Genomic DNA, 26,015 nt, shown 5'->3' with positions numbered 1-26,015 from the left:
GGACTCCGATGCGCCCATGTGCTTGCTTTTGCGAATTTTGATCTTGAATAGCTCAAAATTTTACATAGGAAGTTTAAAAAAAAAAAAAGTGCTAGTATTTTTTTAATGTTGCCTATCTATTTTTTAAATAAAAGTTTTTACTGGACTATCCCTTTAAGTTCAGAGAAAAGCCTAGCAGGTCTTGGAGAGATGCTCCTGGGCATGTTCTGGAGAACGTGCCCTGATCAACGAATTGTCCAGGTAGGGGTAGACGTGAATCCCCCCTCTCCTGAGACTCGCTGTCACCACCGCCATCAACTTGGTGAAAACCCTCGGGCGGAGGTCAACCCGAAAAGCAGAACTCGAAACTGATATTGAGAATTGCCAATCGTGAACCTCAGGTACTTCCTGTGTTTGAGATGTATTGGCACATGAAAGTAGCATCCTGAAGGTCCAATGATACCAACCAGTCTTGGAGTTGGAGAGCCTGAAGGATCCGAGAAAGTGTGACCATCTTGAACGCATCCTGCCAGAGGAACTTGTTCAAGCTTCTCAAGTCCAAGATGGGTCTCAATCCTCTGCCCTTCTTTGGTATGAGGAAATATGGGGAATACCAACCCTTGTTCCTCTATGCTACATGTACATGTTCTATTGCACCTTTCTGTAGCAGGGTTAAGACTTCCTGCAACAGGAGCAGGTCTGGATGTTTGGCAGAGTTGTATCCCGGCGGGTGATTCTGAGGTTTCTTTTGAAAAGGAAGGCAGTAACCTTGGGATACTCTTTCCAGTGCCCAAGCATCTGAAGTAATACCCTACCATTCTTCCAGATGCTGAGAGATCCTGCTTCCCACTGGGGTCTTGTGGGTCAAAACCTCAGTGGTTTTGTGGCAGCTGCAGCAGCTGAAGGGACAGTTTCCGTTGCTGGGTCAGATCTAGTACCTTTTCCTCTTTGACTGGCTTGTCCCCTTCCTTTTCCAAATGAGGACTGTGCCACCGATGTAACCTTTTTGGGATGGGTTGTCGACACCTTGTGCTCGACCGCCTTCGATAGAGGCTTCGAGGACGTTTTAGACAAGGATTTTGATGGCGTATGAGCGTGACGCCATTCTTTTGAGTTCTACCCGATTTTTGCACCGGTAGGTTTTTATGAGGCATCTGGGAAGATTCCCTGGACGACACCCTCGACAAATTTTTGTCAGATTTTCTCATTTTAGATCTTCCCCTGTCACTTTTTGTATTAGCAGGGGCATGGCCTTCGCGAGACTTTTTTTGAGGGGGTCTGAGCTACCTTCTCAAAAATCTTTAGCATAGATGTTCTGAACGCTTCCCACTTTCTTGGGGAATCGTGTTTAGACAGACATGTAATGATTTCCTCAGACTACGTCTGAGTTGTCTTTTCTTTGCCTTTTTTGAGGAAGAAGAGGACTTCCTGGATATGCTCCTCGACGTAGTTTGTGACGTTTTGATGAAGACTCAGCCGAGTCTTTCTTCCTCTCGAATAACACTTCAGGGATTCCTCCCCCACCGCCAGTTTACCTCTCCGTTCCTTTAAGGCCTTACGTGTCATCGACTGACAGGAGCCGCACTCGTCTATACGGTGGTCGGAACCGAGGCAGCAGAGGCAATTCCAATGGGAATCAGCCAGCAACATCTTTCTCCCACATTTCTGACACTTTCTGAATCCATGAAAGTCTTCGGCATGGAAGGATTAGATGAAGATGACATTTTTACAGACTGAAGCACTGTTTCTCGATCCGAAGCAAAGCTAAAGGAACAACAGAACTGAGGCCAACGGGCACGCTCGAGGCATTTATACAGAAGATGACGGTGCTCAACGGATACCGCTGAGGGACAGACGCTGGAGTCTCGAGTGGAGCGAGAACAATTTTTCCGGAGCAGCAAAGCTGAAGGTAAGGATATATCCAAGATGAGGAATACGTGGGAGGACACAATCTATTCGAAGGGGCATCTGAGGAAGGGTAGGGAGTGGACTACTAGAGGCATGGGAGAGGAATAAAGACAGTAGCCCTAAGAAACTATCTGCAAACATGGGCTGAAGGTGGAATACATCCATTTTAACAGACTGCTTTTCTCAGCCAGGTGGTTTCTGAAGCAGGGATTGGGGGAACTTGGGAGTTGAGTCTCTAGGCACACCTAGTGCAGTTTGTCTTAGCGAGTCTATTCCCTGTGGGCAAAAGAGGTGAAGAACAAATGAACAAAAACAACAAAATCCTATTGAAAGACGTGGATACTGTTGGACAACCAAACCAAAGGTTTTACAGTACCTTGGGTATGCTTTAAACCTGGCAAGGAATTAATCAGCCTTCGAGCCAAAAAGATCTAAATATTTAGCCTGTGCATCTGATGCAAGTCTGACGGTGGACATCCAGGAATGTCTCCCGATCACGGCACCAGAACCAAATGAGAAAGCTACACAACTGCTTTGTGACCTCCTTGCCATCATTGACCAATTTGGTAAAACCAGCTTACATCTGTGGTAGCAGGTTGTCAGGACCCTTCAGGATATTAAACAATTTATATAAATATCTGGAAAGCATGCAAGACATTCACCATTATCAGTAGACCAGTTTAAAAAAAGAAAAAAAAAAAACACATGATCTAGCCAAGTGTGTCCATTTTATTACTTTCCCTATCCGAAGTAAATTGGGAAAAGTCTCGCTAGATTAGCTGTATGTCCTGCACCTTTTTCTTTTTCTCAGTTTCCACCCAACGGTTAGACTCCTTTGGTTCCATCGCCTTCTTGGTGTATGTAGTAGGACTTCCTTTTAAATAAGAAAGGTTCTGAAGCAGTTGGGGATTTGGTAGGAGTTTTTCAAACAGGCCTCCAGATAAGGGTCATACCTGCCCTTTTTACGCATTCAAATCTTGTAAATATGTCATGTTTTATCGTACTATGCATATCAATTACACATTAGTTTAGAGTATTGAAAGGTCAGGTCACTTGACAGAAACATGAACATCTTTTATCTCCCTGGATGAAATTGCATGCTGCAGAGCAGTGAAGACATTTGCTCTCTGAGCATTTAGCTTTTCGGAAAGAAACATCAGTGAGATAATGGTTTCTTCTGTAAGTTCTACTGTGTTTTGTATCTGCAGAGGTCATTTAGAGGAGCATTATGCATTCATATTTATTTTCCTTTCATTTTGGGGTCCTATTCGTAATAAGGTGTAAAACCTAGTCATCAATGGAAGTATCCTTTGTGTTAAAACAAATTATGCTTTTTTTAGTGAATGCATCAAGATGCATGTATGTGGTGTGTACATTTATATCAATGTGTAGGAGAAGGTTTTCTACAAATGTAATGGGTCTATTATTCTTACTGCACAACCTTTGATAAAGTGTATGTTTTTATCATCATGTGTGCACATTACATGATTAATGTGTGCCAACTGCACCTTACTGCCACCCCACTCCTAAGAGTGATGCCGCCCCCCCCCCCCCACACTCCCTCAAATTCCCCCTCCGGTCCCACGTATTTTTACCTATTTTTTCCTATTCCCTACCCTGCGCCAACCCATTATCTGCCCTTTACCAACTACAAATTTTGTTTAACATTTTTCTAATTCTGTACACGTTTAAATTACAGGCGATGAAAGGACGACGTACAGAGAGTGGCATCTCTCAGCACTTACCCCAGTTTCTTACTGACTAGTCGCACTTTGACTCCCACCCCACCCACTGCACTTGTTTGACTCCCCCTACCTCTCCTGCACCGTCTGTACACTGGCACGATCTGAACGCACCATGCTTTTGATGACCCCCCAGCACTTGTTTGTCCCCCCTACCTCTCCTGCCCCGTCGGAACACTTGCACAATCTGAACGCACAATGCCTTTGCCTTTGATGATCGCCTATCTTCTTTGTATCCCCTCCTTGCATGGTGGCACCTAATGCACTTGGAAAAACAGCAGAATCGTCATCGGAACCCTTTTGCTTTTATCTACCCAGTTAACTGTACTATATGCACTTACTCCGCCTTGCAGACTTGCAGCATTCAGAAAATCAAGGGCTCTGAAAGACAGCAGTTTTTTCCGCTTGTTAACTCCCTCCTTGAGCCCTTTGAAACACTTGCCTTGTGTATAGGCGCTTTGCAAACAAACATTACCATACCATCCCAAAAGAATAGAGGAAAGTGGGTGGGTGTGATGTAGGAGTACTATAACAATTCAAGCACTGGATAACTGACAGGTATGGACTGCAGAGAAAAATAGCAGCTTTAATTCCTAATTAGCACCAATTTGCAACCTTCCCATTACCTACTAGACATAATCTAAGCCATCTCTGTGATAAGTAAACATACAACTGGCCAAGAGCAAGAAAGAAATACTCTACAAGCAAACGTTTATAGGAACAAAATTTATTCCAATTTCAAACAGAATTTATTTAGAGGAGAAAGGTATGAAAATCTGTTTCCCCTGCATATTTCTGGAATAAAAATTCTGCTTCCGGTTTCCAAGCACAACTGGGGTGCAAGCTCTCCTTGAAGCTGGAGATCAGTCAGACACCAGGAGCAGGGAAGTTTATTCAGAAACACTGCCCCCTCCCTCCTGCACCCCCAACCCAGCTTTCGTTTCCCATCCCCCGCACAACAAACAATACATGCATTTCAAATGACAAAAGATTTAAAAACAGCATTTTATATAGCATCTTAAATAGGTAAAGTGTAATGGTCTGTAATCAGGTCCTATATTGTACAAGCTTAACCAAATTAATCTCCACCACATTGGCACTTGTAAAGAGACTCAGCACTAACAAAAGGGAATTGGCACAACCGTTCTTTTTCCTCTTGTATAAAAACTGGATATTGTGTTAACGACTTCATACTTAAGAGGGACTTATTGAAAAACAACCTGGGTTTTGCACAGTGTAAGCCGGGTGAAGGGAGATGTGCAGCTTTCAACAGCACTTAACATGGTTCAGGTAAAACATATGCAAGGTAATAAAAAAAAGTGTTGGTACAAAGACATTGAGCAAGGAGACCAGTCATCAGGTTGCTGCGTGGGGGAACTAGACTAATCAAGGAAGCTGTAAAACACTTGGCATGGTGCACACCAACAGCACAGCTAAAACATTTGCACTGGTGGCAGTTGGCTAAAGGACCCAAAAGGACTCCCACTCACTCCCCAACATTTGACACAAGGTCCCAGACACATGCAGGCATGATTCTTGGAGACTACCGAGGTTAATTCCATGTATTCAGGAAAGGTTTATTTTACCACTCAGCACATTTTCCTCTGTGGGACTGCAAACGCAGATTAGAAACCGATGAATATACCAAGCGCTGGCCTTTAATTACTACACAAAAGTTGAGCACCAGGCAAGGTAGCATTAGTAATCCACTTCAATGTTATACCTCATGCCCGCCATTTCATTCTGACTATTCAGCATCATCAAACTCTACACTCAGATTATTTACTAGGAGTTCTTCTCAATGGAATGCTAACCAATACGCAGCCTAAAAAAAATAAAAATAAAAGATTTGCAGGCATGTTTGGTTTAACATTTGGCACATATTAGAATGATGGAATTCATTTTGGAGAGACTGAGGAAATAAGCGATGGTATGAAATGGCATGAACACCTGCCAAAGAGTCAAGACGAAGCTAATCCATTCTTGGATGCAAACACCCCTTTTGGAGTCCAGGCACACACTTGACGGAAGGGCACATAATGGCAATATGCTTACAAAAACAGAGTGATTTATTTTTGCACCACAAAAATAATGTATGTTAAATGGCACCGGCAGTCTTTTAGTAAATGGCCTAGCAATTGCTTAAACTGGCTAAACACTAATCGACGTAGTGTTATAAAAATGAGATTAACTAGGTTTATCCGGTGGCTAAAATGGGATTACTAGAGGTATTCACACAATAGGTTTTGTTTTCATCGTGATTAATGATGATCAGCCCCCCTAAACCAGGAGCACAATCACTATGCTGAAAAGGAGAACCACGGATGGCAAGGGAAGCAATTAAAATGGTCCTGAAGCACAGCATTGTTTCTCCCTGTAACGTAAGAGACGATTTGAGGAACTGTTTGATGAGCGCATGACTTGAGGTTGGAATTTCTGCACTTAAGAGCGGTGCCCAAGCAAAATGACCAATCTAGATGCCATTTATGATTATGTTCAAGTCTTTGTATAAGAAATGAGACATTTATGAGCCGGCTCCATTAGTACCTTGTTGCACGCCCAGTATGTACTATACCAAAAGTCTGTGAGAAGTTAGCAAAACTATGCTGGACAATACAAAATCAGTGATGCCAAGAAACACACTCCTGCCCTTCAGGTTTATTTTGCGCTTATTTAGCCAATTTGTTCACTAGATATTTGTTCACTAGATATACTTTAGACTAAGTTCAACAGTATGACTTTCAAGAGAACAAGCACACGCATGGATGGGAGGGGGTCAGGAGGGGGGGAGGGGTCGGGCGTGTATGCAATGTTAACCACAGTCATACATCCAGTAAAGTTTGGCTACCCTTGTGCTTCATCAATATAGTCATGTGGTCGGCAAGCTGGTGTTGCCTCACGGGCAAGCCTCGCCCATTTGGTCTCTGTACCACCCACATGGTAAAACCAACGTTGGTTTCATGGACCAGAGTGATTAATTCAAGCAGTTTGTGCACATCAAGATACGTCTGTTAATGCATAATTTTTAGGAAGGGGTAACGAAGATGATTTTGTAATACTGCACCAATTGCAGGACAACATGTTTATGTGGCATAGTGAAGGGGCTTATCAGCCAATAAGGGACAATACTGCAAGTCTATGGGTATTTGGGAATGCCTACACTGGGGCAAACTCGACACTCAACATGCAAGCACTGGAGAAAAAGCTTTGCAGGTCGGCTTTGGCGGCTCCACACAGGACAATCCTGAAAATTATTTCAAGTTTCCAGTGGCAATCCCATTCTTCAGTGGAGACACTTGGCAAATGGGAGAATGGCGGTGTAGTCGCAGTACCAAAAAAACCTCTTTTGAACGAGGATTTCTGTTTGTCACCAGATCATAATACAACTTGTTTTTTTACTGTTAAAAAGGATAATCACAGGAAAAGAAAATTCCGTCAATGGAAAAAGCGGGAGTCTGAATATTCAAGCTGCCGTATTCTAAAAAAAGCAATGGCCGCTACATGGTACAAGCGGCATTACCCTGTCCCTCAAAATGGTTCTTTGGCTATAAAATGACAATTTATTCTTCAACTAATTAAAACTAATGATTTTTGTTTTAGGGGTAAATCGGTGCTTCGAACAAGAACTATTGTCAACAGAAAATAAAAACCTAGAGAAAGCAAATGGAGAAACTCACTCGGAATTCAAAGCAATCCAGCTCACTAGTGTCAACCAGAGCAACCCAATCTCACGTTCATGTTAGACAGAAGTTTCACATTCAAGATAAAGCTTAATAGAGAATTTAAAAAATGAAGCATGGAACAAGTCAGGGTTTGGAGTTTAAACATTAAGAAAACATCAGGAATGTATCGGTAGGCAGGCTACAACGCTCCACCCATCACACCACCACTTTACCAAATATTACAGTACACTGATGAACTCATCCCCCCCCCATCATGCTGTTCGTGCCCAGTGATCTCCCACTCATTGGTCCCAAAGGCATTCTTCACTAACCTATTTGTTCCCTAAAGGCGTTTCAATAGCTATTCAATAGACAATTACGTTTGATAAAAGATGAAAATGAAAATCAGAACATTAGATGAGGTGTTGAAAGTATAGGCAGTGAAGGGGAGCCAGGGAAGTGTGTGTGTGGGAAGTGGCGAGGTGTGGATTTGGCATGATTCCAAACTCTTTCCAAAGCGAGTGTGTGCAGAGGGTAGTGTTAAAGTTTGCAGAATTTAAGGATAGTTTGGTTCAATCCTTAAAGTCCGAATGTAGTGATTTGTCCACACATCGCAAAGGGTGAATTAAAGGATCGGATTCTGAAGTTGCTAGTAAAATACCACTTGTGCTACCCACTGCCAATTCCCACACTCCAGTGCACTCTCACGCTTTCATTCTTAACTGCGTCGGACCAGAAAAAACTCAAAACAAAAAAAAAGGTCTACAGGCCACAGGGCTACTAGCATGTGTAGCCAATAGCTCCTCTTTCTGCCAAAGCCCTTACATTTCCGTGCAACAGGATCTGCAACCTCACAACTGTGGCACATTAGACTTACGAGTACAAGCTCCAGAGCTTAAACCTAAGGAGACAAATATAGCCATGATTCCACTTATGCACCTTGACCTTTCATAGAAATATGGGCAGGATTCGAAGCACATGCCAACTTCTTTCCAGTCTGTGGCACAGTAAGAACACAACGTTATCACATGTTCTATAAGTGACTGAAAATTAGAAGATGAACAAGAAAAGTAGAGGTCCTGCTGCCAAAGCCCTTAGTGTTGACAGAAAGTGTCAGGTTTCCATTGACTGCACTCCTAGGAGTCAACCTAGCCACGAATCACATTGTTTTGCAGGGTTTTCAGGTACGTCAACACCGTGGACAAAGTGACGTTGGTAAGTAAATAAAATACATTTTAAAATAAACCTGCGAGTTTCAAAACAGGGTTAATAGTGCAAATTTGATGACCCAAACAGGAATCCCAAAACAACTACAACTGATACTATCTGGTTAATACTCGATTCCAGTGGTACATATTACAAGCCTAGGGAGGTCCGAGTGAGAGTTTCCTATTCAAGCCTTTGCAATATTGCTTCAGGGATCCATCCATGATTTCTGTCACCTCAGCATCGATTAATGTCATGCTCCCTTACAAACGGCCAGCCTCCACCTGTTGGGCAGAACCAGCCATATATTACGTGTAGCATTGCCTTTCGTGTTGCTACTTGCTTACAGTCATACCGGGCTCAGATTACAAAAGCATACGTTCTCCAAACATTTGAAAGCCAAACACATTACAGAAAAAAGGCAAGCTACAGGAACTGTGGAAGTGATTTGTGAAATTTACTGGACTACCCACTTAGTGTCTGCTTAAAGCAAAGTATGCCAACTTCGAGATTAGAAGAGTGACTTAGTAACATACCGAGCCTACTGCACTACAAAATAAATTAGAACAATTTTGACCCACTTGCTTGTAGCCCACACCATTTGAGTGAGATGGTCAAAGCTAGTTGGCTCCAGTATAAAAATAATGCATGGCCACACACTTGTCTGCAAATCTAGCGGTCCTTTATAAATGCCACGTCAATTAATTTTGCAAATGCTCAGTTGAGTTGCATGAGCTACAGCACTGCCTTTTGGTGACTATATAGGGACATGGTCTTTTGCTTCTAACACATGAGAATTAATTACTTCAAACACATTCCAGGCCCATACAGACAGAACTTTCTGAAGTCCACAGCTGCCCTTAGCCAGGGAAACACTTGCAAGTAAGCATCTTGTGTACGTCTGATATTGCCAGTAAAAAGTTCACACCCATCCAAGGCAACTATCTCTCTAGAGGCAGTCGGAATGCTTGGAAAATACACTATGTGGATTAAGAACACACAACCCAGCCCCAAAATCAACCAAAGGTCAACTATATCAAAACAGGAAGCTTTCCCCTGTGGATGGGTTTGAAACTCAATAGCCCAGAATGTTGGCTCCCACATACAAAGCAAACCCTATTTTTCTCAGGACGTGGACATGCATGCCTTTGTGGCAACAGCCAATTGTATTCTTCGTACTCTGGCTTTTGTTAATGCCATGGTTAAAGTGCAACCCCATACCCAAGCACCAACCTCAAAGGCTACTTGACCGAAGTGTTTGCTAGGTTCATTGTAAACCATAAAGCACATTTCTACTGTTCAAAAAGATCGATGTGATAAATATTCAATGTTTTTGCTAAAGAAAAAGTCTCAATAGGTTTAAAAACTGAAGAAATGCCGATTCCCTGCTGCTGGAAAACTCCAACTAGGTCATAGTTTACCAACTGTGTGCGGGAAGCAACCAGGCAACAGGATTCAGGCTGGGGCGTGGTAAAGAAGGGCAGGAAGGGGGTGCGGTGTCAGCTTATACAACCAGCGGGGCTTCCCATTCAGAAGTCCAGTGAGTTTACAAAACTCAGCCCCCAAAGCACACGGTATTAAGAGGATGGGTATAATCAACGCAAAGTAGGAAATAAATTAAAAAAAAGTCCTTTGGCGCAATACATGAGAAAAGGTGTTTGGTGTGTAAAACGAGTTAAAAGATGCCTACCCATTGCCTTTCAGTCCCCGGGCTCATGTGAAAAAAATAATTTTTTGTTAAAAAAACACTAATTACCTACTCTGTTGGTGGAGGTGTGAAACCCCAGGATAACACTGAGTACATGTTTTGCAACGTCACTGATCAGACTATCTCAATTATTACATCATTAAAAATTTAAGATTTTGCTTCCTGTAAATTTTATATATATTATATATATATATAATTTCTCATTTTCTGAATCTTTTACACCCCCAATCTAGGCTTCCTCCTTCCACTGCGATGAGGGTCAGACCAAATTGTACTCCTTCAGGTTGAGCTGCAAGATGGTGTCCTTGACAGCGGCAAACACAAAGCGGATGTTCTCCGTGTCTGTAGCACACGTGAAGTGAGAATAGATGATTTTGTCGCTGTCCGGGTTTAGGTCAACAAACATTTTGAGGATGAACTCTCGGGCGGTCTGGGCGTCTCGTTGTGGACCTGAAATAAAATAGACAAACATTAATGGCCATGAAGACTGAAATGGAGCAGGGGTCAACCTACACAATGTTCCCCCTTGCAACTCCCAGATTTACAAAAGGACAAGAACAAATCAGCCCTATATCGTTTAAAATCATTAGGGCTGTATAGTTTATGAAACGGTCTACTTCATTTTTAAAATGGTGCCTCCTGTGAAACACATTGTACACTGAAGGTTTCAACTTTTACAGCAGCCTTACACCCCACCCCTACCAAGTAACTGAGCAGATTCACCACCACAAACAAGCACCTTCGACCACCACTATTCAAGCTTCAGGTACTCTCCACGCCTACCTTCTGACGCAAACATGGAGCAGGCGAGCCTGAAAACCTTTCAGATGAAGCATATTCTTTGATATGTGACAATTTACAGTTTTTCCAGAGGTGTATGTTTATAAAGGTTTTGTAATGTAACAATATATTCATTTTAACGTGGGCAAAGTAGTATTAACAAAATAAATCAAAGGCTTATCTCTAAAGTAGACTTGCAAATATAATCTGAAGATAGCCTCTACTCAATTATATTTCTGACGAACCAGTAGATGGTACTCTATGCACCGCTTTTAAAACTAAAACCTAGGCAAGCGGCAAAAACTTGGAGGACTTTCACAATGACAAAGTTATGTTAGTTTCACATGCTTGCAATATTCTCCCTACAATGGCGCGGAACAACTGGTACTAAGTGACATTTGTAATGAAAACAATACATTTTAAAACAAACATGCGAGTTCCAAAAATGGGTCAACAGTGCAAAATGAAATCTAAATAAAGAACTTCAACTGATACCATCTGGTGAATACTCGATTCCAGAGGTACTTATTGCAAAAGGAGTCTATTGAGGTCTAAAACAAGACTGCCGTTCAAGCCTTTCCAACATGGCTTCACCAAATTTCGAGTAGCCGTTTCGCTGAACCAAAGGTTCTTGCCGCCCATAACCCTTAGCTGTGAATGAGTGGAGTTTCCAGATTGCCAGTGCCCCTCATCTGCCAACTGCCACAGATGTTTGCTTTGTTGCACATGCATTGATGTGCAAGACTGGGATTGACAGAGACAATATAAACTAGGGAGATGGGACCAGTCAGCAAGAGGCCAAGGTTGTTTTCCCTTCTAAGGTCTACTCCCAGTTTGCCTAACCGGCTCCCCTCTAAGCTCTCCTACCATCTTACACTACACACACATACACCCCCTCAATGTCATTTGTGAGGTCATGTCCTGGGTGTTAGTGTTAGCAGTGCATGTCCGTGGTGCAAATTAAGGTTGCATAGCTTTCCACAACTGGCTAATTTCTTGGGGGTTTTACTTGTAACCATAACGTCCAAGGCACAGTTTTCAAAAATTGATTAGCAGAATTTGCTAGTTAAAATGTTGATTAGCAAACAGCTATTTAACTAGCAATTTTGTACTACCATCTGTAATGTCACCAAAAGTTATTTGTACCCAAAAAATTAAATGAGTAACAATTCAGTATGTGTCCCGCTGAAGTAAGACCTTCGTGAGATGAGTGTCTGTAAAATGTGAAAGGTTAGCTGCATGAATAAAGACAAATCGATATGATAAAAAAGGCCCTGAATACAGTTTTCAGTGCAAGGCACTGTGCAGACGGTGCAGTCAGTGTTGCACAGGGCAGTGACTCATTTTAGGCTTGACACATCGTTTGCTGTGGAAGGAGAAGTACAGAACTTCATGAAGCAAACATTTTTCAAGGAAGGTCATAGCCGGAGATAAAGTATGTAGTATGGTGTTGTTGCAGGCACGGTAATTGTCAGCTTAAGGGGTACAAGATGGCCCTTGACGGTCACTGATATCCACTTAGAACCAAGCGCAGCATTCCAGCCCCACGCACTGACGCATGGGCGTAATTATAGGGGGTCAGGAGGTGTTGTCCCCCCACCTCCCCAACTACTGTGGCATGCCTTTTTGCCCCCCCCCCAACATTTGGAGGAAGGGCAGGGGGGGGGACGCAATGATCAATTCTGTAATTGGACAGCGCAAGCCTGGCTGGGGTGCCCAGCAAGGCTTGCCTTGTCTCATGTCTGCCCCTACTGACCCTCTCCCTTCCCTTCTCATCCCTACGATTTACCCTCTTCTTGTCCCCTACCTCACTTCCTTCTTCAACATATGTCTCTCCTCCGCTACCTTTCCCTCTGCCTTTAAACATGCCACGGTCATTCCCATACTAAAGAAACCTTCTGCTGACCCATGCCTCACCTCGAATTTGAGACCTATCTCTCTTCTCCCTTTCCTTTCCAAGCTTCTCGAACGCCTTGCATATTCTCAACTTTCATCCTTCACCACTAATTTCTCTATCCTACCACCATCCCAATCAGGCTTTCGTCCTAAACACTCCACTGAAACTGCTCTCACCTCTATTCTGAACTCCCTTCATAGCCCGTCATGCTAAACAATCCTCTATCCTTATTCTCCTTGATCTCTCTGCAGCCTTTGACACTGTTGATCACCCCCTCCTACTTCACACTCTCTCCTCCTTTGGCTTCAAAGGCTCTGTGCTCAACTGGTTATCCTCTTACCTCTCCTCCCGCTCCTTTACAGTCTCCTGGGGTGGTCGGTCCTCTCCTAACTATCCTCTTGATTATGGCGTACCCCAAGGCTCTGTTCGAGGCCCTTTTCTCTTCTCTCTATACAACTCCCTCATTGCCCCCGTTATCTCCTCATTTGGCATCTCTCACCACTTCCATGCCGACGACACTCAACTCTTCCTCTCCTTCTCCTCCTTAACTGACCTCCATCTACAGCTCTCTTCCTGCCTCACTGCCATCAAGAACTGGATGTCTTCCCGATTTCTCTCTTAACACCGACAAAACAGAAGTCTTATTTTTTCCCTCCAACTCTCTTCCCCTTCCCTCTCCTCCCCCTTTCATTCACTTCCCTCCCTCCAATCTCCCTATCTCTTCTCAGGCTCGCAACCTAGGCGTTCTCTTCGACTCCTCTCTCTCTTTCTCCCAACACATCTCCCTCACTTCTCGCTCCTGCCACTTCCACCACTTCAATATTCGCAAAATCCGCCCCTCTCACTTTCCACGCTACTAAACTCCCTTATCTTTTCCCGCCTCTTCTACTGCTCTTCCTTACTCTTTGGACTCCCTAATTCTCACCTTGCCCCTCTTAAATCTATCTACCACTCTGCTGTATGCCCCCTTTGTCTCCTTACCTCCCGTGATTCCATCTCTTCCTCTCTCTCCTACCTTGGCTGGCTTCCTTTTCACTCCCAACTTAAATTTCAATTTCTCTGTCTGGTCTTCAAATCTCTTCATGGTCTTGCCCCCCCTTATCTCTCCTCCCTTCTCTCCTTCTACTCTCCCTCCGATCTGCTGACAATTTCCTTCTCACTTCACCTCCTCCTCCCTGTGCCTCCTCCCGTTTTCGCTCCTTCCAGCTCTCATCTCCTTTACACTGGAACTCCCTTCCTCTTGCCATCCGTTCTTCCCCCACCTTCCCTTCATTCCGCACTTCCCTGAAATCTCTCCTTCTCCATCCTCCTCAAATCCCCTACCCCCCTTCTACTTCCCCATTCTCTCTTTCCCTGACTGACTCCCCTCCCCTCCTCTACCCCCCTCTTCCTCCCTCCCCCCCTCTTCCTCCCTCCCTTTCCCCCTTTTGCCCTCCTCCTCCTTGACTCCACCCCCAACCTGTCCCATCTCCCTTTCCCCCCTCCCCTCTCAGTTTATTGCTCTTTCCATTGTTTTGTTTGATTCATATTGTTATGCTTCAACAGTTTATCGTTCATGTTTTATGTATCATGTTGTTCTTTGTACAGCGCTTTGGCGTAAGGCGCTTTTATGAATCAATAAAATACAAAATACAAATTACATAATGCGGAGATGCCTGGCAGTCGCACTGCAACACATTCAGGGCAGGGATGTCCTGCATGGCTCAGTCCCTCACCCTGGCAGGGTGCTGAGCTGCGTGTTGCAGGGCCTGGCGCCTGTACTGCCACGCTAGCAGCAGCACTTCCAGGGGCTACGGCGCAGAGAATCGCTTTCCGGCTTTGTGTTTGTGCGCCACACAGACAGGAACTAGGAAGCTCATTCAGCTTTTCAGCTTGCTGGTTTCTGTCTGGAGGTGTACGAGTGCGAAGAGGTTATGTCGGTGTAACATGAGACGTGGCCCGGGCGTAATTTCAAATCAGAGCAGAGGTCCTTTATAAAAATAAAAATAATTGTGTTTTTGTATGTTTGTTGGAGGACTGGGCTGCGTGCTGACGCTAGTGATGGCACTTGTCACATTTGGACAATGTGAGCAGAGCTCACAGTACACATTATGGCCCCAGGTATGAAGACACACTAACAATAACAAATAGTGCATTCTCTGTGGCAAGCCACAGCTCTGCAACACCTCTAAAATTAGTCTTGCCACTTTTCAGATGCTACTAAAGCACCAAAATCCTAATTTCAAAAAGAAGTTGTCGGAATGTGTGCCCTCCCCAAGTAGAGTGGAAAGAGTCAAGCTGAGAAAACCTGCGACCCAAAGTTGTTATACTCAGCAAATTCTATGAAATGAATTTGAGTGCTACACGCATTCCAAACAGGGTGAACTTTTGTTAAGCAGTTTTTGCTCTAGGTGTGCAGAAGGAACCGTATGGAATTTTGTGTTAAAAGCACACTTTTAGGAGCCCTGTATAACTTTTCCCCTTGCCGCCAAAAATAATCTTCACCAAACTGGCAAAAAGTATTTTGAGTTTTCAAGACACTTTCAGGACGGTTTGGTACACATTAGTAAATGGGTGTCATGGTTCAGGTTACAGGCCACCAAAAACTGCTTCACTTACCAAACTAAGCAGGGGAGTATCCATCATTCTAAGTGTGTGGGGGGTCAACGAAATTCAGTGTGTGGAATTCCACATGGTCTCATTGGCACCCCCAAACCGCCCACACCTGCCCCAATCTACTTTTTTGATAACATAAGTGGAAGATGCATTTTAACACACAACAAAAAAAGTTATCAGGTAATAAAATTGTGGCGAAAATGTTGCTGGTAAAAAAAAAAATTGCAGCAAAAATGCTGTGGTTTGACCTGGTAAAGGTGTACCCCATTATACCATTTAATGGGAGCGGGAGTTGCGGGGGTGTCCCCCGCTCCTCTTAAATGGTATAATGGGTCCGGGATTGTCCCCCGCATCCTTTACATGAATGTGGTGGCAAAACCTCAGCATTTTTGCCACAATATTTTGTTTTCCCCAAGCCATTTTTGCCACGATTTTAAGACATGGAACCCAAAAATAAAACTGTATGATCATTCCAGATGCAGGAAACTCATCTATTAAAGCTCTGTCCAAGCCCTCTGAGGCAAAACACATGCAAACTTCGAAATTATTATATGGATTTCACCAACATAAGTGACTTCACAGAAAAGGACATTGCCAGGCGCATCATCAGTTGTTGATATTTGGAGGCACCATGGAAGTGACTTCAGAATAAGATGCCATAAATAAGCCAAGTGACAAATAACTGTGGTGCAAAATACCTAAATTGCACTTTTGTTATATGTGGAGCAACTCTATAGTCATTAGGCTTTTCCATTATAATACCATGATGCATTAACATAAGCTTTGAAGTGAATCAGAGTCACTTTCAGAGCTGCAGATAAGGCACAATGTGATTAAATGATTTGCTCAGGATCACACACTTGGTTAAATGGTGAAACTGGGATGTGGACAATTTAAGCGACCGCGTACATCTTTCCAAGTATAGTTGATAGATATTTATTAAGGTTTTGCTTGACATTTCATGTGCTTAAATGTTTATTTATAGCAATGCCTTGGAAGCAAAACACATTACATAATAAACTGGCCTTTCATAGTAAACTAACCATACACTATATACAATGTCATAGAAATATGTTGAGCAACGGGAGTATGACTTAGTTTTATTCTCCCCATTTTGCATGGAACGTCACAATAGCATCATGTTGATTAATGCGAGTATAACAAATCCCCATTGGGTTTTAAAGCCATAGTCATTATTACATAAAGCATGCAACTTTATGCATCCTTCTCACTTCTGATCACTCCCTTCCTTTAACATTTATAAAGGGACAAAAGTCCCTGCTAATAATACCCCCCTCCTTCCCATCAGTTCCTAATCGCTCACATTGTAATGCTCTGTTGATACAGAGCAATTTGAAGACCCTCTGCTGCCCGGAGCTCCTTGGGACATTGGGGGTCATTCCGAGTTGGGCAGTAGCCATGGTGCGATTTGCACCATGGCTGCCTCCCAAACCGGGTGCGGTCTGGCAGAATGGGGAATTACTGGGTCATTCCGACCCTGGAGGATCCGGTAAGTCCCCATTCTGTAGACCATTCCCATTTGAGCACCCATAGGGCTCAAATGGGAATGCGCTAATAACGGTACCGCAAACAAATTGCGATACCGATATTAGCTCCAAGGTCCCTTAACGGGAACCGCAGAGAACGTGTAGTCAGACCACACGTCCTTTGCGGTTCCCGCTAAAGGACCTCGGAATTGGGCAGTAAGGGTTTTCCGGCACCGGCATCATTACCGGTGACCGTTAACCCTTACCGCCCAAGTCGGAATGAGGCCCATTGTCCTGGCAACAGGACACCTATCATTCGGAATGGGCAAGGTGTCCTGATGCCAGGACAATGAGCGTGCTGAGCAGGAATTGCTCCGCACACATTGTCCTGCCAGCGGGACACCTTTGCCATTGGGCACCCTCTTTGATGTGCTGAACGGGAGAGGTGTCCCAGTGACGAATGTCCCGGTCTGGCTCTTAAAAGAGCCATGGGGCAGCTGAAATCACCGCCCCCCGCCCCGCCTCTCCCGCTTGGTACTCCACTGCTTGGAGCCATTTGAACACAGGAAAACATACCTTAATTTTCATCAGTCAGTATCTTGTAGAAAAAATCCATCAGCACGTACACATATAAGCGCTGTGCAGAACCCAAGTTTGGAGATATATGGCATTTAAAAATGGATACCAAGTATACTTGGTCACCCACTGCTTCTGCCTTTGAATGAAAGGAAAAATCAAGGGAATTGCTGACATTCCAGTGAATCTATTCCTTTCGGCCATGGCTTTATAGTTCATCTAGGTCAAGTCAATTTACCCCAACATTTCAGGGATAAAGGGGGGGGGGGGGGGCTCGAGAATGTCTGGTCTGCTCAATGCACCTTGCACCACTGTTTCCATGTGTTATTGTATATGTACATATAAATGAGTGCACAAAGTGTATGTCAATGGAGGTGCTGGGTCCATTTGTGTGTGAGTCAGAGTGTATGCAAGCATATGTGTGTTGACTTTTGTGTCTGAATGAATGATACACAATGCATTGTTTGAATGTTCTATTAGAATTAAGTTTGTGAATTTTATGTTGCGCCACTGGGTGCATGGCAGGCCGGCTGGAGATGTGTGGGGGCCCAATTGAATTTTAAAAGATAGGCCACAAGTATTTTGAAAGTTATAACAGAGCGTCAGCAATGGACTCTTGTGGTGTAGTAGTCTAGAGTTATCCCTCAGGGATTTAGGTTGTTTGACTGAGGTACAAAATCACAGCAAAATTGACCGTAGTCATTTCCGCTGCGAATAGGTTTATACCTCGGTACAAAAAACAACATGTCCCCCCCCCCCCAAAACCACCAGTACACCCATGAACCCACCCTACTTACCTTCTCTCCATCCGCCGCCTGTCCTGTACCCTGCAGCGTCAGATCCATCCATTTAACGCGGGTTGGATCTGACACTGCAGGGTCCCTTTTTCTTTTTAAGTTGGGTACCCTGCCACCAATGCGGAGGAAGCGGGGGACACCCCCGCAACAGCAGAAGTAAAAAAATATCGAACAAGGGTGGCGGGGGACACCCCCACAACCCCAGCTCTTAATGTTCGGTATCTTAGGCTTCGAACTAATGGTGGTGACCGAATTCAGTCAAATCTATCATTCAACCAAATTTTATTGAACAATTTGGCTGAAACGATCCCCAAGAGCCACCACCCGTCCTCCCGCCCCCCCCAACATTTTCAGCAAAGTTACTCCACAGCACTGCCGGAAGCAGTATTTAATCCCTAAAAGCAGTGCCGCCATCTGGGGTGCTAGTACTTTTTTGTTTGTTTTTAAGGAAACAAGGCTTTAGCGTAATTCAGGCTTCACTCAAAATGAAATGACATTTTTGCGATTGGAAATAACTTTTTCCAGTACCTGAAGAAAGACCGAGGTGGTGCGTAGGTGAACGGGCTGGGAGGGGGGTCAAGGTGTGGAAGTCCAGTGGAGACTCAGCCCGAGGCACCGCCTCCAAAGACAGTGTGAAAGCTGGGCAGAGGCAGCAGGCCGGCATCAAATGGGAGCTGCTACTTGCAGATTCTGCTTGCGTTTCCTGCCTCCAGATTGGCCAGCTCTCTTCTGCAGGTGCTAATATATAACAATCCTAATCGTAGAGCAAAGCTAGCTCTGGCAACTAACTAAATTGTTATGGTATTGCAGTAGATCTGTACCTGTGCAGACTTGATGGAACTACTGAGCACTACTTTGAGTCAACATTGAGTTAGCTGTGTGCATTCAGGTTAATGGATATTTATACCGTGCATCATCACCACCTTAGTGGCGCTCTGGCGGATCTCAAAGAAAGGGTGGTAGGTTAGGGTGTGTTAGTGGGACAGTTTGGAGAAAGAGCAAGGGAGCTGTGATGTGCTCATGGCAGCTTCAGTTCGGTTAACACTGTTCGCTGAGCTTTTTGGTGTGGTATCCGGTTGGAGTCCACTGTGTGCCATTGTGTAAGGCTCTGTATGGTGTCTTTTGTTGTTGCAGTGTAGTGAAGTGTGTGTGGGTTGTTGTGGTTTAAGAGGTATGGTTGTCTTTAGTTAGGGTTTGAGAGGAATGGGGAGAGGTTTTAGTAGGTTGGTTATCAGCATTGTTATCTGGAGAAACAGACAAATGTGTGTGTCATTCGAGATTTGGACACATTTCTTCCTTACAGTGATCTAGTCTCAGCATGACAAGACTCATCTCTCTGTCCATATGTTGCGCTAGTTAATCTCTACATCTCTATGTTGTTACTCAGGCCAACCACCACATCCCAGTCTGTGCCAGATGTAAACTGGACCCGGTGGATATATCTAGTTGTGACCTATGGCCATACCCATAGCTCTGTGTGCATCAGTCCTTACCAGCATGGCTGGATTGATGCAAGTGAGTCACCATACCCATGTCTCAAATGATTTTGATGTGTTGGTTGGGTTAGTCATTTAGGAAGTCAGTACTTCTCCACGTATACTGCTAGGGTGTTGTGAATGTCAGTCTAGTGCATTCCGTCTTCTACTTACTAGCTTGGGTGTGGATTTCTTAGTGTGGCACTAGTGGTCTCATTTTGGCTGGTTGGATTGAGGATGGTGGTCTTGTGAGCGTGAGGCAGTAGTTGCATAGTGTGTATGCCAAATTGTGTTGCCATGGGGTTCACCCATGGTTCATGTTGTCGGGTCCTTCAGGGGAATGCTTGGTAGTGGGTAAGGTTGAAAGTTGTGCCCGTTTGTGTCAGCCTTGTTAGCTATTGTTCTGTCGATTGGATTAATGGTCGTGGTTGGTTCCGCCTTGCATTGTCTTGGTTCTTGCGGGAGGTCCCCCTCTATCGGTTCTAGGCGTCATGGGGTCTGTCATTAGTTAAGAGGAAAGAAAGTAAGAGACAAAGCAGTGGATGAAATAGCAGGCAGAGAGCTGGGTAAACTAGGTGGAATATTGTAGTTTTCAGCCATCTCACGTTCAGGGTAGTTAGTATAAAGCAATAGGGTGATGGTGATAAGAAAGTCAAGGAGTTTGGGATGCGCTCATGGGTTGCGAACCAATTGCACAAAAGTACGCAACCAGCCGGTCACAGAACTAAGTTTGCCATCAACAGCATTTGGCCCTGTGATCATGTATATTTTCAAAAGTGCTCACCAGTCAATATGGTGCACCTTCCCAAAAAAATTAAATGCAGTTCAGTCTGAGATTTAGAGCCAGTAGCCCAAACGTTACTGAAAAACCTGGAGATGAACAAGTTACTTACCACCTGATGAAGTTCTTTCGATTTGATGTTCCTCCAACATATTCTTCCTCTTTGATATTCATGTCCAGATTCGGCTGCTTTGGAAAGATTCTCGGCAGAGGGCACAGTGCATCGAGTTGATGTCCCTCAAAGGCCTCCATCGAGGGTTGTCATCGGGTGTACAAGTAGCACGCGTGGCGCCCGTTGGCCTCAGTTCTGTTGTTTCCTCCTGTTCGTGTAGGTTGTTAGCGTAGGCATGCAGTAGAGAGCCCTGCGAGAGCTGAAGTTGTAACAGCATAGGAAATTCTACAGATGGGAGGGCGATGTGGAATACGCTGGAGGAACATCCAATCAAAAGATCGTCACCAGTTGGTAAGTAACTTATTCTTCAAATGGATTGTGTCCTCCCAACGTATTCATCATCTTTGATAGACTCCCAAAGCAGTATGCAGAATTTGGTGAGAGTAGAATTTGAGATTGTCAGCATTTTATAAACCCGAATACGGTACCGCCTCACCAAAGGCAACATCCTGAGAATGGGAAGCATCTAGACAGTAATACTTTGTGAATATATGCTGAGAAGACCAAGTTACTGCATCACAGATCAATTTAATAGGAACGCCCCTTTGAAGGGCTGCCGAAGACGCTATACATCTGGTGGAATGAGCCCTTAAGCCTTCTGGCGGGTCCTTGCCTGCCAATTTGTAACATTCCGAGATGCCAAGAATAATACACCTTGATAATGTCGTTTTGAAACAGCTTGACCCAATTTCCTTACGGTATATCCAATAAAGAGTTGGTCATCCACTCTGAGTTTGGAGAACCTAGAAATATAAAAGCTTAAATCTCTTCTAGGGTCCAACCTATGGAGCCTTGCTTCCTCTTTATCGGAATGCGGCGGGGGTAGAACGCCAGCAGAACAATTTTCTTATTTAGATGGAAATCAGATACAACCTTAGGTAGGAAGGAAGGTTTTACCCTTAACACAACCCTATCCTTGTGGAATACAGTATAGGGTGGCCTGGAAGAAAGTGCCTGCAACTAGATCACTACGTGCGGATGTCAAAGCGACTAATATGGTTCTGAAGGTTAACAACCTCAATGGACATGTCTGCAAGGGTTCAAATGGAGCACACATTAAAAACTTTAGAATCAGATTAAGGTCCCAAACTGGGACTTGAAAAGATGGTGGGAACACATTGTGAGCCACTTTAAGAATTAAATCACCAAGGGAATTTTAAATTAGGAACACTCTTGATGGAAAGCACTGCCAGGTAACCTTTGATGGTCCCAACATTGATGTCTTTCTTCTTGTCATTGGCACACAAAGGTAACACCCCTGTAATTGAACATAGAAAAGGATCAACATTATTATCCTGGCACCAGTCGCAAAACTTGTTCCAAAGGCACAGAGATTTTGTTGCTTGCCTGCTTGCCGAAAGCAACACCTCGATGACGTCGCCCAGGAGGTCCCAATCCCATCTCAGTCTTTCAGAAACCAAGCGTGAAGGTTGAGAGTGTTGACCTCTGGATGGAGAACCTGCCCCGCCCCCATACACCACCCCTTTGTGAGAGAAGATCCTCTCTCTGCAGAAGATGAATTGTAGGACATGTCTAGAAGGTCTGGGTACCACGTTCTCCTGACCGTTCTCCGGGGCACTTAGGATCATGCGGCTTCTGAACCGTCTCAACCTCCTGATTACGTGAGGAATGACTGGGATCGGAGGAAACACGTATAGTAGTGGGAAATACCAATCTACCACGAACGCGTCCCCTAGAGCTCCTTGGAGGAAATTCCCTTGAGCAATACCTTTTGCACTTCCGATTGACCCCGGTCGCAAAGAGTGCTACTTGCGGGGTTCTCCAAAGGGCGAGGATCTCGTGAAGGGCGAGGATCTCGTGAAGGACTTCCTGAGCTAGTTCGTGGGGCACTGCACCCTGCCTGCTCAGAGCGTCCGCCGTTGCATTCTCCTCTCCGGCTAGGTGAACTGCTGATAAGGAGATTCCTTTCTGAATTGCCCAGTACCAGAGCTGAATTGCCTCTCTGCTCAGTGGTAGTGATCCCACACCACCCCTTTTTATGAGGTAATGCATGGCCACTGTGTTGTCCATCATTATCAGGACACTCTTTCCCCGTACAGAGGGCAGGAAAGCTTTCAGCGCTAGTCTGATTGCCCTCAGCTCCAAAAGGTTGATGTGTAGTTTGGACGTCGATGGAGAACAACGAACACTGATTGTCAGACCCTTGGCATGGGCTCCCCACCCAGTGAGTGAGGTGTCAGTCACTACTGTAATCTATGGCCACGGTTGCCTAAAATGTTCTTTCAGAATATTGTCCTTGCAGGCCCACCACAGGAGATCCTGTGCGACCCTGCAGCAGGTCCATCATCCTCCCGGAGAATTGGGACCATTCAGTTCAGAGCCCATTGAAGGGATCTCATTCTCAGGTGGGCTTCTAGCACCAGAAAAATACGGGATGCCATGAGGCCGAGTAACCACAAGAAATCGTAGGCTGGAAGATTCTGGGCACTTTGAAATTTGGCAACCATCTGAAGAATGTCTTCAGCCCTCTCCTTGGGTGGCAAGCTCTTTCCTAATACAGCTCTGATGAAAAGCCAAGTTTGTGAAGGGAGCGACAGGTGACAGATGATCCAGGGCTTGCTCGGGAGAGCGTGCTCTGAACAGCCAATTGTCCAAGTAGTGGTAGACATGAAGCCCCCTCTCCTGAGATACACTGCCACCACCATCAGTTTGGTGAAAACCCTCTGGGCAGAGGTAAACCCGAATGACAGGACTCAAAACTGATAGTGCCAGCCGCCAACGGCGAAACTAAGGTATTTTTTGTGCTTCAGATGGATTGGCACATGAAAATAAGATCTTGAAGGTCCAATGACACCAACCAATAATGAAGTTGGAGGGCCTGAAGGCTCTGAGAAGTAACCATCTTGAACTTGTCCTTCCTGATGAACTTGTTCAAGTATCTCAAGTCCAAGATAGGTCCCAGTTCTCGGTCTTTCTTGGGAATCAAATAATATGGGGAATACCCACCCTTGTTCCTCTCCGCTACAGGTAACGGTTCTATAGCACCTTTCTCTAGCAGGATTAATATCTCCCGCTTTAGGAGCGGATCTGGAATCGTCAGTGTTTTCCCGGTGGATTGTTGTGAGGCTGCATTAAGAATGGAAGACAGTAACCCTGGGCTATTGTTTCAAGAGTCCAGGCATCAGAAGAATTGTCTCATTCTTGCAAACGCAGAGACAGTCTGCCCTCCACTGGTGTTTCGTGACGCAAGATCTCAAAGCGGTTTTGAGGCGGTTGCTGCAACTGCTGATTGCAAAGAAGCTCGAGCTGGCTTTGCACTTTTACCTCGTTCACCACGAGGGATTTTCCTTTGGCCTCTTTGACTGGCCATTCCTCTCGCCTTTCCAAATGAGTGGCAACGATAAGATCGTCCTCTCCAAGATTTTCCAGATTGATGTTGCCTAACAGCAGTCCCTAAAGATTTGGTAGCCGCTTTTGAGGTCTGCAACCTCTCAAGGCTCTCGTCAGCCTTGCTGCCAAAAAGGTGAGACCCATCAAATGGCATGTTTAGAAGACGGGCATGCACATCTGGTGCGAAACCAGATTTCAGCAACCACGCAAATCTATGCATAACTGTGCTTGTAGCCATAGACCTGCTGATGCTGTGTCACAACCCTCGCCCAAAACCCCTCTGGCAAACCCATTGGCCAGGTGGAGTCAGGACTTGGGCCTCTAGAGCCTGGTATCCTCTTCAAAAGCCCTCATGGGGCCAGTCCTGGCGACCTATGGCGCCAGGCTCATACACCATGAAAAACAATGTGCTTGGGAACTACTTTATGGTATTGTCAGCCAACACGGAGGCATCCACATAGTTTGGTTCCTAAGAACCAAGCTATGCGGTCTAGTGTTTTGGGTGTGGTAGCCTAGGGACTACTTTACCTGGACTATTTTGTTGGGGCTATTTAAACCACACCCGAGCAAGAAAACACGCTTCGTGTTACTTTGCAGCTTGCAACGTGACGCTCACCGTGTCCAGCTATTCCCTGAACCTCTGAGAAGCAGAACCTGCAAGGAGACAAAAGGAACATTAGCAGCAGCCTCTTACCTGCAGTCTTCATCTTTAAACACTTGCAGCTACTGAGAACAGCTTCCTCGAATCTGCATGCCTCCCGGACAGAACGACCTGAAAGAGGAAGATAGAGGCAACATTAAAGAAAGCAGTAGAGACATTTACAAATTATGAACTGCTCAAAAGGCTTACCTGGCTGGTCGCCTCTCGGCTGGCACCGCTCCGGATATTCCACTCGCACTGAAGAACACTGCGACCTACAAGGAAGGAAAACACAGGTTAGCAAAGGCAAGACTTCGCAGCGCTGCGCATAGCACTTACTTACCGCATCATAGCGCTCTTAATCCGCCATCATTTACCAGCGGGGCTCAACCAAGCCAGTTCGCCACGCTCAAGCTCCGCATACCTAAGGGAGAAAAAAGACATTTTAAACAAAGAAAGGCATGCAGGATAGCAACAAAACTAAAGAACAGCAATAAGACCTACCTGAACAATATCAAACGGCCGGCGTCAGTGAAGTAACTGGACCGCACTCGCCCATGAAAGACAACGCGCCCCTGCAAAGAAGGCAGGACGGAGAGCACGCCTAATTCTAACATAAGGTGAGGAGAGGGCACCAGAGGGACTGAAATCATACCGGGTTGGAGGGAGGATACTTATCCCAGTCGGTCAGTCTTGAACACAGTCCTCCTGTATTTTCAGGCAGAACCTTCCCCGCAGACCACATCAGGGCAAAGCTGAGAAGCATACCAGCGAGTAACCCGGCTGGGTGGTGTCCCTGTGGATACCAGGTGAGCGTAACATGCTGTCTGCAGTGTCTGATAGATTGAAGGGATTCCTGCATGGCTTATCTGCCATACTTAACGATAGCTAGTAAACCTTCCCTTTCCTCCCCTTCTGGAATGTGCTCCGCCACCATTGATATGCACTACCACAGAGTGTATGAAAATTTGGCTAAGTTGGCCGATTTAAGGGCCATACTCCCAGCTGGAAATACCTTGGGCGCCCATCCATCCACATGCTAGTCGCCCCTATCCGGAGGGATGGTAGGGTACGCCACTTTGTTAGATGTAGCTGTGCTTGCCTGGACCACCAGACTCTCGGGAGTGGGGTGTTTGTACAGATAGCCGGGGTCGCTATTGGAAGGGCTGTATTTTCTAGTGAGGGATTTATCCACAGTAGGGATGGAATACGGGCACTCCCAATTCTTGGCCACCCTATTTTGCAAGGCCAAATGGAAG

The 26,015-nt window shown here is 45.0% G+C and overlaps 1 protein-coding gene across 2 annotated transcripts in view; it reads right to left on the bottom strand.

The window, feature by feature from the left end:
- Positions 1-4,340: 4,340 nt before the first annotated feature.
- Positions 4,341-26,015, bottom strand: part of LOC138569886 (guanine nucleotide-binding protein subunit alpha-11) — a 756,289-nt gene continuing 734,614 nt past the window's right edge. For both annotated transcript variants that reach the window (XM_069648307.1, XM_069648315.1), the window contains exon 7: positions 4,341-10,655. In XM_069648307.1, the coding sequence (XP_069504408.1) occupies positions 10,465-10,655 (191 nt within the window). In that variant the 3' untranslated portion in view covers positions 4,341-10,464. The remainder of the gene's footprint in view (positions 10,656-26,015) is intronic.

Source organism: Ambystoma mexicanum, chromosome 1p (genome assembly GCF_040938575.1).
Source record: "Ambystoma mexicanum isolate Mex_15411 chromosome 1p, UKY_AmexF1_1, whole genome shotgun sequence".
Taxonomy (NCBI): domain Eukaryota; kingdom Metazoa; phylum Chordata; class Amphibia; order Caudata; family Ambystomatidae; genus Ambystoma; species Ambystoma mexicanum.
This window is presented reverse-complemented; position numbering and strand designations above follow the sequence as displayed.